This window comes from Wyeomyia smithii, chromosome 3, assembly GCF_029784165.1.
Source record: "Wyeomyia smithii strain HCP4-BCI-WySm-NY-G18 chromosome 3, ASM2978416v1, whole genome shotgun sequence".
Classification (NCBI taxonomy): domain Eukaryota; kingdom Metazoa; phylum Arthropoda; class Insecta; order Diptera; family Culicidae; genus Wyeomyia; species Wyeomyia smithii.
Genome location: NC_073696.1, coordinates 168366168 through 168380913, shown reverse-complemented (window position 1 = coordinate 168380913; position 14746 = coordinate 168366168). Strand labels below are relative to the sequence as shown.

The 14746-nt window shown below is 35.1% G+C and overlaps 1 protein-coding gene across 1 annotated transcript; it reads left to right on the top strand.

Moving 5' to 3' along the window:
• The first annotated feature begins 5777 nt into the window (after positions 1-5777).
• Positions 5778-6870, top strand: LOC129728825 (uncharacterized). Its single transcript, XM_055687292.1, has 3 exons — positions 5778-5926; positions 5981-6769; positions 6827-6870. Exons 1-3 carry the CDS (start codon positions 5881-5883, stop codon positions 6868-6870), a joined length of 879 nt encoding a protein of 292 aa, XP_055543267.1. The 5' UTR covers positions 5778-5880.
• Positions 6871-14746: the final 7876 nt, after the last annotated feature.

The following is a 14746-nucleotide window of genomic DNA, read 5'->3' as shown; positions in this document are numbered from 1 at the left end:
TGTTGCCACATTCAAGTAACAATAAAATACAATGTAGTTAATAATGATATTAACAATTCAACTCATAACTATTTGTCGTGTAACAGTTTATTAGTTCAACCGAAATTAATGGGTGCTTCATAATCTGTAAACTAAAAAAATTGTTTGATGGGAAAAGTACATATAGACATATATCATACATATGTTTGTTTAACACAATTACAGGGAAATAAATGATGATTTTGAGAATGTTTTGAAAGGTTTTAGATATATTTAGGTTAAATTGTAACCTTGAGTTTTAATCCATAGGAATAGAAATGAATTATTTTATTTAATCGAATTAAAACATTGAACGCTATTATTAAACGTCATTTTTTATATTCTGTACATGTGCCTCTATTTCTTTTCTGTAAAAAATTGTAGTTTGGTATGTATTGGTATAGATTTATTGTAATGTTTTGGGCGGTAAAATCTGGAAGATAAATCTGTATATATGGCATCTCTGCCTCTCAGACAAGACACGAAGTCTGCACGAAAGCCAAAGTACCAAGAATAGGAAGGTATTATATTCGCTATAGTCTGGACAAGAGAAACTAAAAATCTACACGCTCGTAAACAATAACTCACGAACTGAGCAACTCTGACTCAATTTAGAAAACCCCTATGGCATCACGCCATGTTTCAAGGGCTAACATATGTAAAAACGAGATAGCATAACACCGCTTCTTTTCATACATCTTTATCTTACTGCTGACAGCGGGCACAAATTAATTTGAGCCCAGGACATGAGTTCATTGTCATTCACTGTTACTCGGCATAGGGATGCCAAAGGCTCGGTTTAGAACGATGTTCGTAGACGTCAAAAAATGAGTATAGAAGTCATTTTTTATTTTGAGTAACTTTGACTCACTTTTTGGGTTCCCTTCATATAACTTCTTTCTTAGTAACGTCGCATATAACGAAGTCCATTTTGAAAGGTGATTATGATGTGCTTCAGTTTGTAACATATGTTTTTCAATTGTGTGCGCCTCAGAAGGCATTATAACTGTTTATTTTTATTACAAGGTATAATTATTGATGAATATGTGGTGTCGTTTATTGGTCGTGGCGGATTTCTAGCCAGTAATGAAACTGAACTGTACCCAAAAAATGAGTAATGTCGTACTCAAATTTTGAGTAATAATGACTCATTTTTAAAGACGCCTAGTGTTACTCAGTTTTGAGTATTTGTGGAGTTACTCAATTTTAGAGTTGTTCCACTTTCAACGAAATGCGTCAAATGTTACTCATTTTAGAGTTATTATTTTTGAGCGTGTAATGGGAGACATCTGGCTTCTTACTCTTCTTCCTCACCCACCTCGATGATCCCTGTTGTTTTTTCATAAGTGATGCCATTCACTCGGAACATACTTGAATGTTTTTGATGCTTTTTATCAGCATTATGCACAATTCCCCTGCAGGCGATAGTTTTACCGTCTGGGGGTTACCGGAGAATCGGCATCTTTAATATCCTTAAAATCAAACGTGCCATCAATGATTACACTGTGCTACAAATGAAAAAAAAAATGCAAGAACTTCTGAAGTGACCTAGTGTAGGTTGTAGGTCTTGTTGAGTGTAACATTCGGTCATACTAGAAATTTTACAAACACCCCCAAAATCTGAAGTTATGGTCAAAATACGGTTTTTTGGACCTCAGTGCATATAATATTTTTTTAATCAGTCATTTATCAACCGATTTTCGATATACGAGCAGTTTTAGAAAGGGAACAAAAAGAGCTTTCAAAATATATGCAGGTTTTTACTAATATCAATAAAATATATTGAGTTATTTGAGTTTAAATCTAATTTTTTAGATATTTCCAAGCAATTTTTCAATTTAATTTGAAATTGGCCGTCTATTTTTGTAAGAAACATACCACAAATATACTATAATTTTTACAGTATATTCAATTCCGAATCAATTAAAAGTAGTTTTGTGAAAATCGGTTGATATTTGGCTAAGTAATATATATTATAAGAAAACCAGAATTTTTGGCTTCTATCGCACAGTTATTTCACGGTGCTACAAATGATGGAAAAATGCAAGAACTTTTGATGTGACTTAGTGTGGGTTGTAGCTTTAGTCAAGTGTTACTTGCGCGTTTGAAGTTTTTCAAATACCCCGATAAGTTATGGTCAAAACGCTGTTTTTACCTTAGCTCACATTGTTATGTTTAATACGGTTATTTTTCAACCGATATTTAATATTTTGGCTGTTTTGGAAAGACGAAAAATAGAGCTAGAAACATATTAATATGTCTAAAAAGTATATTTATATGTGATGGATAGTTTTAAAATGAATAAGATGGTTTATGTTATTTTCATTTTTTTCCCAAATTCATTCGCAATTTTTCACACATTTTTGTAATGAAGGAGCTTCAATTGCTGTAAAATTTGGAAAGTTCTTTTTAGTACCAAACGAAAATAATAGATGTTGTTAATGAAAATCTGTGATAATTTGGCCGAGAAATGATTTGATGAAATCTAAGTATATGGTGGAAAACATCAAGTCATATCTCAGTGAAATTATAACAGATTTTCATTAACAACACCTATTATTTGTTTTCGTTTGGCACTAAATATACTTTCCAAATTCTACAAAAATGTATGAAAAATAGCGAATAAATTTTAAAAAACTTTAAAATAACATAAACTATCCTATTTATTTTAAAACTATTCATCACATATGGGTAAAATTTGAAAAATATATGAACCATCTTATTTAATTTAACACTATTCATCACAAATAGGTAAACTCTTCAAAAATATTTATATGTTTCAAAAGCTCTGTTTATCGTCTTTCGAAAACAGCCAAAATATAAAAAATCGGTTGAAAAATAACCGTATTAAACATAACAATGTGAGCTAGGGTAAAAAACAGGGTTTTGACCATAACTTATAATTTTCAGGGTATTTGAAAAACTTCAAGTAAACGCGTAAGTAGCACTTAACTATAGCTACAACCCACACTAAGTCACATCAAAAATTCTCGCATTTTTTCATCATTCGTAGCTCCGTGAAATAATTGTGCGATAGAAGCCAAAAATTCTGGTTTTCCTAAAAAATATATAACTTAGCCAAATATCAACCGATTTCCACAAAACTACTTTTGTTTGATTCAAAATTGAATATACTTTCAAAATTATAGTATATTTGCGGTATATTTCTTACAAAAATAGACGGCAAATTTCGATTAAATTGAAAAATTGCGTGAAAATATCTAAAAAATTATATTTAAACTGAAATAACTCAACATATTTTATTGATATTAGTAAAAACCTGTATATTTTTCGAAAGCACTATTTGTTCCCTTTCTAAAACTGCTTGAATGTTGAAAATCGGTTGATAAATGACTGAGTTAAAAAATATTATATGCGCTGTGGTCCAATAAACCGTATTTTGACCATAACTTCAGATTTTGAGGGTGTTTGGAAAATTTCTAGTATGAGCGAATGTTATACTCAACAAGACCTACAACCTACACTTGGTCACTTCAGAAGTTCTAAATCGCTGTAGCACAGTGTTATGATTCGTTTCGTTGACCCATCTGAATTGTGCTCTCCGCACAAGCAATATGCCTGGTACAAGCTTAGGAAAATGACTGGAGAGCGACAATATACTGACGACTTTTCTCTCTTCACTCTAACAGCCTCATGCATGAGCTATTCATGAGAGCTCATATACAGCTACAGCTTACACAAGGCAACGAAACTGTCTTGTGTTGCGTACGACAGCTTTCGTTTCTCCTTTTTCACAGGCCGGTGGCATATTGAACACAAAGCAAACCGTTTCTATTGTTGATATTGTTCCCCACGTAAGAAAAAACGTGCTTTGCACCATCTCTCTTTCATTCTTTCATCGGCCTTACTGTCGTGAATCATAATTACCTGACATCCCGCTTGGATTCGTGCTGAAGGATGTCGGAAGATTATAGGCTGTCATTTGCGACAGCTTGGAAGAACCAACATTCATAACGAGATGAAAATTAACAGCCCGTTTGGAGTTACATGTGGGCTGTCGTGAGTTGCTGTCAGACTGTTTACCGAACGTGTGGGGAGCAGAGAGAGCTGTGCAATACAATGAGAGCCAGATCAGTTTAAAATTTGCTGTCATTGTCTTGCAGTCATTTTCATAACACTGGCCTGGTATGTTCCAAACTTAATCCAGAACGGACTCAAAAGTAGAAATAAGCATACATTGAGCGGCGGTGCTGTTCATATGCTTCACGCAAAACCGTATTAACTTCTTGTACACTTTTAGATCTTTTGGTAATTGATATCAGTGATAATCCAAGTCGGATCTCTTACTACACCCGTATTTGTACGCTTTGTACTTTATTTTAAACTTGAAAATCTAGAGCAACATGTCAAAAGGGTCTAACTCGAAAATGAATACAAACTTTTTTTAATGTATTTTGTTTTTAAACTCATGTAGCTTCACATAATATTCACAAAAAAAAGTTATAAACACTAAGAAAATTTGTCCAGACAAATATTAAAAATGGGTCTAACTAGCAGCACTGATCATTTCAGTTAGACCTTTTCTGTTCAAAAGAGTCTAACTGAAAATTGGATTTTTAAACAGTTAGACCCTTTTTTGTAAATCACTTGTTGTTTTGATCATGATGTATAGATACATGGTGTAACGATTTGATCAAAAACTAGGCGCGCGGTGAGGTAGCTTTTCTGCACTGGAGGGATGGAAAAGAGACGTCGTAAAGTGACAGCCAGCAAGTTTTCAAATAACAACAGTTCACTTTTCTTCGCTCGATTTTGTGGTTGTTTTTTCTTATTAAGAGGTTAGCTATAATAGTCCTGCTCTGAATGTGTCGCTGCGACCGATCTTTTACGGTGAGGATAAAATACGCGCATAAATAGCCAATATTGCGAATCTGATGACTATATAGAATAATAGAAATGCAATTTACAGAATTTTCCACCTAGGTATATACTGCGAATCTGGCTGATCAGCACAGCAAAACAAGCACCTAATTGTTGGTGAAACTGTATCGGGAATGAGATAATAAAGAGGCGCTTTGGATCAAAATGGATAAATAAAAAATAAGGCTCAAGGAATCTCTATGAAATACAGCAAGTGCTGAAAGTTCATTCGCGCAGTAAAATCTTTCAAAACAGGCACCAAAGACTGGGAAACCGTTCAACTGCAGGCCCTTTTTGATGACTGGAAATCGCCACTTTTCAATAGATAGAACTCGATAAGTTTAAAATAAATCGTATTAAAGTTCGGGTTTTTATTTATCGTTTTTTTTACGGATGCCAAGGACCTTCCAGTTTTTTACGAGGCATGATGCTGGCCTAACAAACCAGCTGTCGCATGTTAGAATCTCGGCTGGGAGAGACCGTCAGAGTCAATAGGATCGTAGCGGCAGCTCTGCAATTGTCCTTTACACTAACGGTTGGTTGCGAAGTCTATGTCGAATAAAAAGAAGGTCAAATTTTAAAAAGAATGTAGCACCTGGGCTTTGTTTTCGCCTAAGACCAGAAATATGTTTGGGCTAAAACCTTTTAATGATCTAAATTAACAGTATTATGCGCGGCCGATGAAAGCAGATCAAAGCTAATTTTTCTTTATCCACTGCAGCTGAAAATTTGATTATTGTTTATAAACAATCCGATGCCATGTCAACTGGTTTTTAGACATGGCTGACTATGCATTTTGACATACCGTTACACCATGTATCTATTCATCATGGTTTTGATTACACCCTCGTTCACAGCTGAATTAATAGGAAGTTTGCTTGCAAAAATTTATAATTTTTTTTTATATTTCACAATAGCTGTTGGATAGTGCTAGTAGAGCCAGCATTCGTAGCATTTAAGAAGATTTTCGCTTTTTTGACAATGGAGTACAATAACGAATGTAATGTAGGACTGCATATGTTGTTAGGTGAATATAAGCTGAGGTTATGTTTGAATTAAGATGAATATTTTTGTATTTCAGAGGCAGCAGAACTCATCAGGAATGAGAACAGAAATGCTGAAATAGGGGTTATTTGCGAAACTCCGACTGGTGTGAACTATGAGGAAGTGCCCACTGGCTTCTCAATGTCAGAAAGTTGTTCCTGGAACACAAGTGGTCTAGCATACCTTTCTTTCGCCAATATAGTTGCTTCAACACCAATAAGGGAATCGAGGAATCCGGCAACATTATCAGCGCTAGATTTGTCTTCGTCTTATATGGAAGAATCGCCACCAAGTGGCAATCTATCGTACAGGAGCAATGAGCCCTGTATGATTGATATCCCTTTGCATTTAGCTCCCGTTAATCGCAGCGAGAAAACTGAACCTGTCAGAGGTAATGCCTGTGTTCCGTTAAATCTAGCTACAACGAGTAGAAGCGCATCTGCACAGTCTGTGTTCCATCCACCTATAAACGACGTTTATCTTCGTAGTCCTCTTTCTCCGCTGGACATGAATAACAATAAACTTCAAACAGGCTTTTCGGCAGGCTCCCTGCAGGCCGCCTATACTGTCCATAGTGATAATATGTCTTTACACGAATCAACGGAAACAAGCAATGAAGCTCGGCAAATGAAAGATGAATACTTCAATTCCGGAAGCGACGATGAAAACGACTACGACCATGACCCTGACAATGTCGGTGATACTACGATGTTGAACGAATTCTCATTATACGAATTCTTTAAGGTGTATCGCAATGATGCTTTTATTGGGGACAGAGATGAGTTTACCAACGAACAGGCCGATGAACGTGTTGCTCATGAAGCCGGTAATTTCTGTTTAAGTGTTTTAATTTCTTATTATTGACCATAAATTCAACTTATAGGTTCATCTTCTGCAGTAATAGATCCAGGTTTCGAAGAATTGTAAAAAGAAAACGTCGTAAATCGTCCAAAACCGTCTAACCTCAAAAGAATGGAAAACAAGATTCGAAAAGAAAAGGGTCTACAATATAATCGTTACAATGGTATCAAGGTTCCAGCACGTAGCTTAAAGAAGGCATGCTCCTGTTCGAAGCTTCGTTGTGGAGATCAACCCAGAAGATATACGACAGAAAATTTTGAGGAACTTTTTGATGCTTTCAATGCTTTAAATCGGCTCATACGATCTTTTTTACCTTTTCAGACTGTTGTAATAATGGAATGGTTTAATGGTATCTACTTTCGTAACTGCACTGCTTAAGGGATTACTGTTTGTTGACACGAAAAGGGCAAGTTGTAGTTGTGGGTTTGTAGATAGATATGATTGAAAACATGGCTTTTGACTGCAAACCGGTATTTTGAAAAGTTTTAGCAAAGTATAAAATGAATGTCCTATATAGCACAGGAACACTGCACACATAACAGTAGAAAAACTTAAAATCTTCATGATAACGAAAATATACTAAACTTCCACAACAAATGTTTAACGTCAAGTTCGATCAAAACTCAAAACCAGTGTTGCCACATTCAAGTAACAATAAAATACAATGTAGGTCATAATGATATTAACAATTCAATTCATAACTATTTGTCGTGTAACAGTTTATTAGTTCAACCGAAATTAATGGGTGCTTCATAATCTGTAAACTAAAAAAATTGTTTGATGGGAAAAGTACATATAGACATATATCATACATATGTTTGTTTAACACAATTACAGGGAAATAAATGATGATTTTGAGAATGTTTTGAAAGGTTTTAGATATATTTAGGTTAAATTGTAACCTTGAGTTTTAATCCATAGGAATAGAAATGAATTATTTTATTTAATCGAATTAAAACATTGAACGCTATTATTAAACGTCATTTTTTATATTCTGTACATGTGCCTCTATTTCTTTTCTGTAAAAAATTGTAGTTTGGTATGTATTGGTATAGATTTATTGTAATGTTTTGGGCGGTAAAATCTGGAAAAGATAAATCTGTATATATGGCATCTCTGCCTCTCAGACAAGACACGAAGTCTGCACGAAAGCCAAAGTACCAAGAATAGGAAGGTATTATATTCGCTATAGTCTGGACAAGAGAAACTAAAAATCTACACGCTCGTAAACAATAACTCACGAACTGAGCAACTCTGACTCAATTTAGAAAACCCCTATGGCATCACGCCATGTTTCAAGGGCTAACATATGTAAAAACGAGATAGCATAACACCGCTTCTTTTCATACATCTTTATCTTACTGCTGACAGCGGGCACAAATTAATTTGAGCCCAGGACATGAGTTCATTGTCATTCACTGTTACTCGGCATAGGGATGCCAAAGGCTCGGTTTAGAACGATGTTCGTAGACGTCAAAAAATGAGTATAGAAGTCATTTTTTATTTTGAGTAACTTTGACTCACTTTTTGGGTTCCCTTCATATAACTTCTTTCTTAGTAACGTCGCATATAACGAAGTCCATTTTGAAAGGTGATTATGATGTGCTTCAGTTTGTAACATATGTTTTTCAATTGTGTGCGCCTCAGAAGGCATTATAACTGTTTATTTTTATTACAAGGTATAATTATTGATGAATATGTGGTGTCGTTTATTGGTCGTGGCGGATTTCTAGCCAGTAATGAAACTGAACTGTACCCAAAAAATGAGTAATGTCGTACTCAAATTTTGAGTAATAATGACTCATTTTTAAAGACGCCTAGTGTTACTCAGTTTTGAGTATTTGTGGAGTTACTCAATTTTAGAGTTGTTCCACTTTCAACGAAATGCGTCAAATGTTACTCATTTTAGAGTTATTATTTTTGAGCGTGTAATGGGAGACATCTGGCTTCTTACTCTTCTTCCTCACCCACCTCGATGATCCCTGTTGTTTTTTCATAAGTGATGCCATTCACTCGGAACATACTTGAATGTTTTTGATGCTTTTTATCAGCATTATGCACAATTCCCCTGCAGGCGATAGTTTTACCGTCTGGGGGTTACCGGAGAATCGGCATCTTTAATATCCTTAAAATCAAACGTGCCATCAATGATTACACTGTGCTACAAATGAAAAAAAAAAAATGCAAGAACTTCTGAAGTGACCTAGTGTAGGTTGTAGGTCTTGTTGAGTGTAACATTCGGTCATACTAGAAATTTTACAAACACCCCCAAAATCTGAAGTTATGGTCAAAATACGGTTTTTTGGACCTCAGTGCATATAATATTTTTTTAATCAGTCATTTATCAACCGATTTTCGATATTCGAGCAGTTTTAGAAAGGGAACAAAAAGAGCTTTCAAAATATATGCAGGTTTTTACTAATATCAATAAAATATATTGAGTTATTTGAGTTTAAATCTAATTTTTTAGATATTTCCAAGCAATTTTTCAATTTAATTTGAAATTGGCCGTCTATTTTTGTAAGAAACATACCCCAAATATACTATAATTTTTACAGTATATTCAATTCCGAATCAATTAAAAGTAGTTTTGTGAAAATCGGTTGATATTTGGCTAAGTAATATATATTATAAGAAAACCAGAATTTTTGGCTTCTATCGCACAGTTATTTCAAGGTGCTACAAATGATGGAAAAATGCAAGAACTTTTGATGTGACTTAGTGTGGGTTGTAGCTTTAGTCAAGTGTTACTTGCGCGTTTGAAGTTTTTCAAATACCCCGATAAGTTATGGTCAAAACGCTGTTTTTACCTTAGCTCACATTGTTATGTTTAATACGGTTATTTTTCAACCGATATTTAATATTTTGGCTGTTTTGGAAAGACGAAAAATAGAGCTAGAAACATATTAATATGTCTAAAAAGTATATTTATATGTGATGGATAGTTTTAAAATGAATAAGATGGTTTATGTTATTTTCATTTTTTTCCCAAATTCATTCGCAATTTTTCACACATTTTTGTAATGAAGGAGCTTCAATTGCTGTAAAATTTGGAAAGTTCTTTTTAGTACCAAACGAAAATAATAGGTGTTGTTAATGAAAATCTGTGATAATTTGGCCGAGAAATGATTTGATGAAATCTAAGTATATGGTGGAAAACATCAAGTCATATCTCAGTGAAATTATAACAGATTTTCATTAACAACACCTATTATTTGTTTTCGTTTGGCACTAAATATACTTTCCAAATTCTACAAAAATGTATGAAAAATAGCGAATAAATTTTAAAAAACTTTAAAATAACATAAACTATCCTATTTATTTTAAAACTATTCATCACATATGGGTAAAATTTGAAAAATATATGAACCATCTTATTTAATTTAACACTATTCATCACAAATAGGTAAACTCTTCAAAAATATTTATATGTTTCAAAAGCTCTGTTTATCGTCTTTCGAAAACAGCCAAAATATAAAAAATCGGTTGAAAAATAACCGTATTAAACATAACAATGTGAGCTAGGGTAAAAAACAGGGTTTTGACCATAACTTATAATTTTCAGGGTATTTGAAAAACTTCAAGTAAACGCGTAAGTAGCACTTAACTATAGCTACAACCCACACTAAGTCACATCAAAAATTCTCGCATTTTTTCATCATTCGTAGCTCCGTGAAATAATTGTGCGATAGAAGCCAAAAATTCTGGTTTTCCTAAAAAATATATAACTTAGCCAAATATCAACCGATTTCCACAAAACTACTTTTGTTTGATTCAAAATTGAATATACTTTCAAAATTATAGTATATTTGCGGTATATTTCTTACAAAAATAGACGGCAAATTTCGATTAAATTGAAAAATTGCGTGAAAATATCTAAAAAATTATATTTAAACTGAAATAACTCAACATATTTTATTGATATTAGTAAAAACCTGTATATTTTTCGAAAGCACTATTTGTTCCCTTTCTAAAACTGCTTGAATGTTGAAAATCGGTTGATAAATGACTGAGTTAAAAAATATTATATGCGCTGTGGTCCAATAAACCGTATTTTGACCATAACTTCAGATTTTGAGGGTGTTTGGAAAATTTCTAGTATGAGCGAATGTTATACTCAACAAGACCTACAACCTACACTTGGTCACTTCAGAAGTTCTAAATCGCTGTAGCACAGTGTTATGATTCGTTTCGTTGACCCATCTGAATTGTGCTCTCCGCACAAGCAATATGCCTGGTACAAGCTTAGGAAAATGACTGGAGAGCGACAATATACTGACGACTTTTCTCTCTTCACTCTAACAGCCTCATGCATGAGCTATTCATGAGAGCTCATATACAGCTACAGCTTACACAAGGCAACGAAACTGTCTTGTGTTGCGTACGACAGCTTTCGTTTCTCCTTTTTCACAGGCCGGTGGCATATTGAACACAAAGCAAACCGTTTCTATTGTTGATATTGTTCCCCACGTAAGAAAAAACGTGCTTTGCACCATCTCTCTTTCATTCTTTCATCGGCCTTACTGTCGTGAATCATAATTACCTGACATCCCGCTTGGATTCGTGCTGAAGGATGTCGGAAGATTATAGGCTGTCATTTGCGACAGCTTGGAAGAACCAACATTCATAACGAGATGAAAATTAACAGCCCGTTTGGAGTTACATGTGGGCTGTCGTGAGTTGCTGTCAGACTGTTTACCGAACGTGTGGGGAGCAGAGAGAGCTGTGCAATACAATGAGAGCCAGATCAGTTTAAAATTTGCTGTCATTGTCTTGCAGTCATTTTCATAACACTGGCCTGGTATGTTCCAAACTTAATCCAGAACGGACTCAAAAGTAGAAATAAGCATACATTGAGCGGCGGTGCTGTTCATATGCTTCACGCAAAACCGTATTAACTTCTTGTACACTTTTAGATCTTTTGGTAATTGATATCAGTGATAATCCAAGTCGGATCTCTTACTACACCCGTATTTGTACGCTTTGTACTTTATTTTAAACTTGAAAATCTAGAGCAACATGTCAAAAGGGTCTAACTCGAAAATGAATACAAACTTTTTTTAATGTATTTTGTTTTTAAACTCATGTAGCTTCACATAATATTCACAAAAAAAAGTTATAAACACTAAGAAAATTTGTCCAGACAAATATTAAAAATGGGTCTAACTAGCAACACTGATCATTTCAGCTAGACCTTTTCTGTTCAAAAGAGTCTAACTGAAAATTGGATTTTTAAACAGTTAGACCCTTTTTTGTAAATCACTTGTTGTTTTGATCATGATGTATAGATACATGGTGTAACGATTTGATCAAAAACTAGGCGCGCGGTGAGGTAGCTTTTCTGCACTGGAGGGATGGAAAAGAGACGTCGTAAAGTGACAGCCAGCAAGTTTTCAAATAACAACAGTTCACTTTTCTTCGCTCGATTTTGTGGTTGTTTTTTCTTATTAAGAGGTTAGCTATAATAGTCCTGCTCTGAATGTGTCGCTGCGACCGATCTTTTACGGTGAGGATAAAATACGCGCATAAATAGCCAATATTGCGAATCTGATGACTATATAGAATAATAGAAATGCAATTTACAGAATTTTCCACCTAGGTATATACTGCGAATCTGGCTGATCAGCACAGCAAAACAAGCACCTAATTGTTGGTGAAACTGTATCGGGAATGAGATAATAAAGAGGCGCTTTGGATCAAAATGGATAAATAAAAAATAAGGCTCAAGGAATCTCTATGAAATACAGCAAGTGCTGAAAGTTCATTCGCGCAGTAAAATCTTTCAAAACAGGCACCAAAGACTGGGAAACCGTTCAACTGCAGGCCCTTTTTGATGACTGGAAATCGCCACTTTTCAATAGATAGAACTCGATAAGTTTAAAATAAATCGTATTAAAGTTCGGGTTTTTATTTATCGTTTTTTTTACGGATGCCAAGGACCTTCCAGTTTTTTCGAGGCATGATGCTGGCCTAACAAGCCAGCTGTCGCATGTTAGAATCTCGGCTGGGAGAGACCGTCAGAGTCAATAGGATCGTAGCGGCAGCTCTGCAATTGTCCTTTACACTAACGGTTGGTTGCGAAGTCTATGTCGAATAAAAAGAAGGTCAAATTTTAAAAAGAATGTAGCACCTGGGCTTTGTTTTCGCCTAAGACCAGAAATATGTTTGGGCTAAAACCTTTTAATGATCTAAATTAACAGTATTATGCGCGGCCGATGAAAGCAGATCAAAGCTAATTTTTCTTTATCCACTGCAGCTGAAAATTTGATTATTGTTTATAAACAATCCGATGCCATGTCAACTGGTTTTTAGACATGGCTGACTATACATTTTGACATACCGTTACACCATGTATCTATTCATCATGGTTTTGATTACACCCTCGTTCACAGCTGAATTAATAGGAAGTTTGCTTGCAAAAATTTATAATTTTTTTTTATATTTCACAATAGCTGTTGGATAGTGCTAGTAGAGCCAGCATTCGTAGCATTTAAGAAGATTTTCGCTTTTTTGACAATGGAGTACAATAACGAATGTAATGTAGGACTGCATATGTTGTTAGGTGAATATAAGCTGAGGTTATGTTTGAATTAAGATGAATATTTTTGTATTTCAGAGGCAGCAGAACTCATCAGGAATGAGAACAGAAATGCTGAAATAGGGGTTATTTGCGAAACTCCGACTGGTGTGAACTATGAGGAAGTGCCCACTGGCTTCTCAATGTCAGAAAGTTGTTCCTGGAACACAAGTGGTCTAGCATACCTTTCTTTCGCCAATATAGTTGCTTCAACACCAATAAGGGAATCGAGGAATCCGGCAACATTATCAGCGCTAGATTTGTCTTCGTCTTATATGGAAGAATCGCCACCAAGTGGCAATCTATCGTACAGGAGCAATGAGCCCTGTATGATTGATATCCCTTTGCATTTAGCTCCCGTTAATCGCAGCGAGAAAACTGAACCTGTCAGAGGTAATGCCTGTGTTCCGTTAAATCTAGCTACAACGAGTAGAAGCGCATCTGCACAGTCTGTGTTCCATCCACCTATAAACGACGTTTATCTTCGTAGTCCTATTTCTCCGCTGGACATGAATAACAATAAACTTCAAACAGGCTTTTCGGCAGGCTCCCTGCAGGCCGCCTATACTGTCCATAGTGATAATATGTCTTTACACGAATCAACGGAAACAAGCAATGAAGCTCGGCAAATGAAAGATGAATACTTCAATTCCGGAAGCGACGATGAAAACGACTACGACCATGACCCTGACAATGTCGGTGATACTACGATGTTGAACGAATTCTCATTATACGAATTCTTTAAGGTGTATCGCAATGATGCTTTTATTGGGGACAGAGATGAGTTTACCAACGAACAGGCCGATGAACGTGTTGCTCATGAAGCCGGTAATTTCTGTTTAAGTGTTTTAATTTCTTATTATTGACCATAAATTCAACTTATAGGTTCATCTTCTGCAGTAATAGATCCAGGTTTCGAAGAATTGTAAAAAGAAAACGTCGTAAATCGTCCAAAACCGTCTAACCTCAAAAGAATGGAAAACAGGATTCGAAAAGAAAAGGGTCTACAATATAATCGTTACAATGGTATCAAGGTTCCAGCACGTAGCTTAAAGAAGGCATGCTCCTGTTCGAAGCTTCGTTGTGGAGATCAACCCAGAAGATATACGACAGAAAATTTTGAGGAACTTTTTGATGCTTTCAATTTCCGGACAAAACCAGTTTCTTAGATCTCACATGGCAGTATCGCACGTGACTGGTCACACAGTGAGTACGAAATTTTTCTTCTTTTGCTAGTCACTTGAGGTACGGCAACTCGTTGTTACTTGTAAGGTGATTTTTGGGCCTATACATTATAAGCCCAAAACGATACAAAACACATCAATGTGGGTATCTTTTCACTTCAAAAACTCCTTTGAGTTGAGC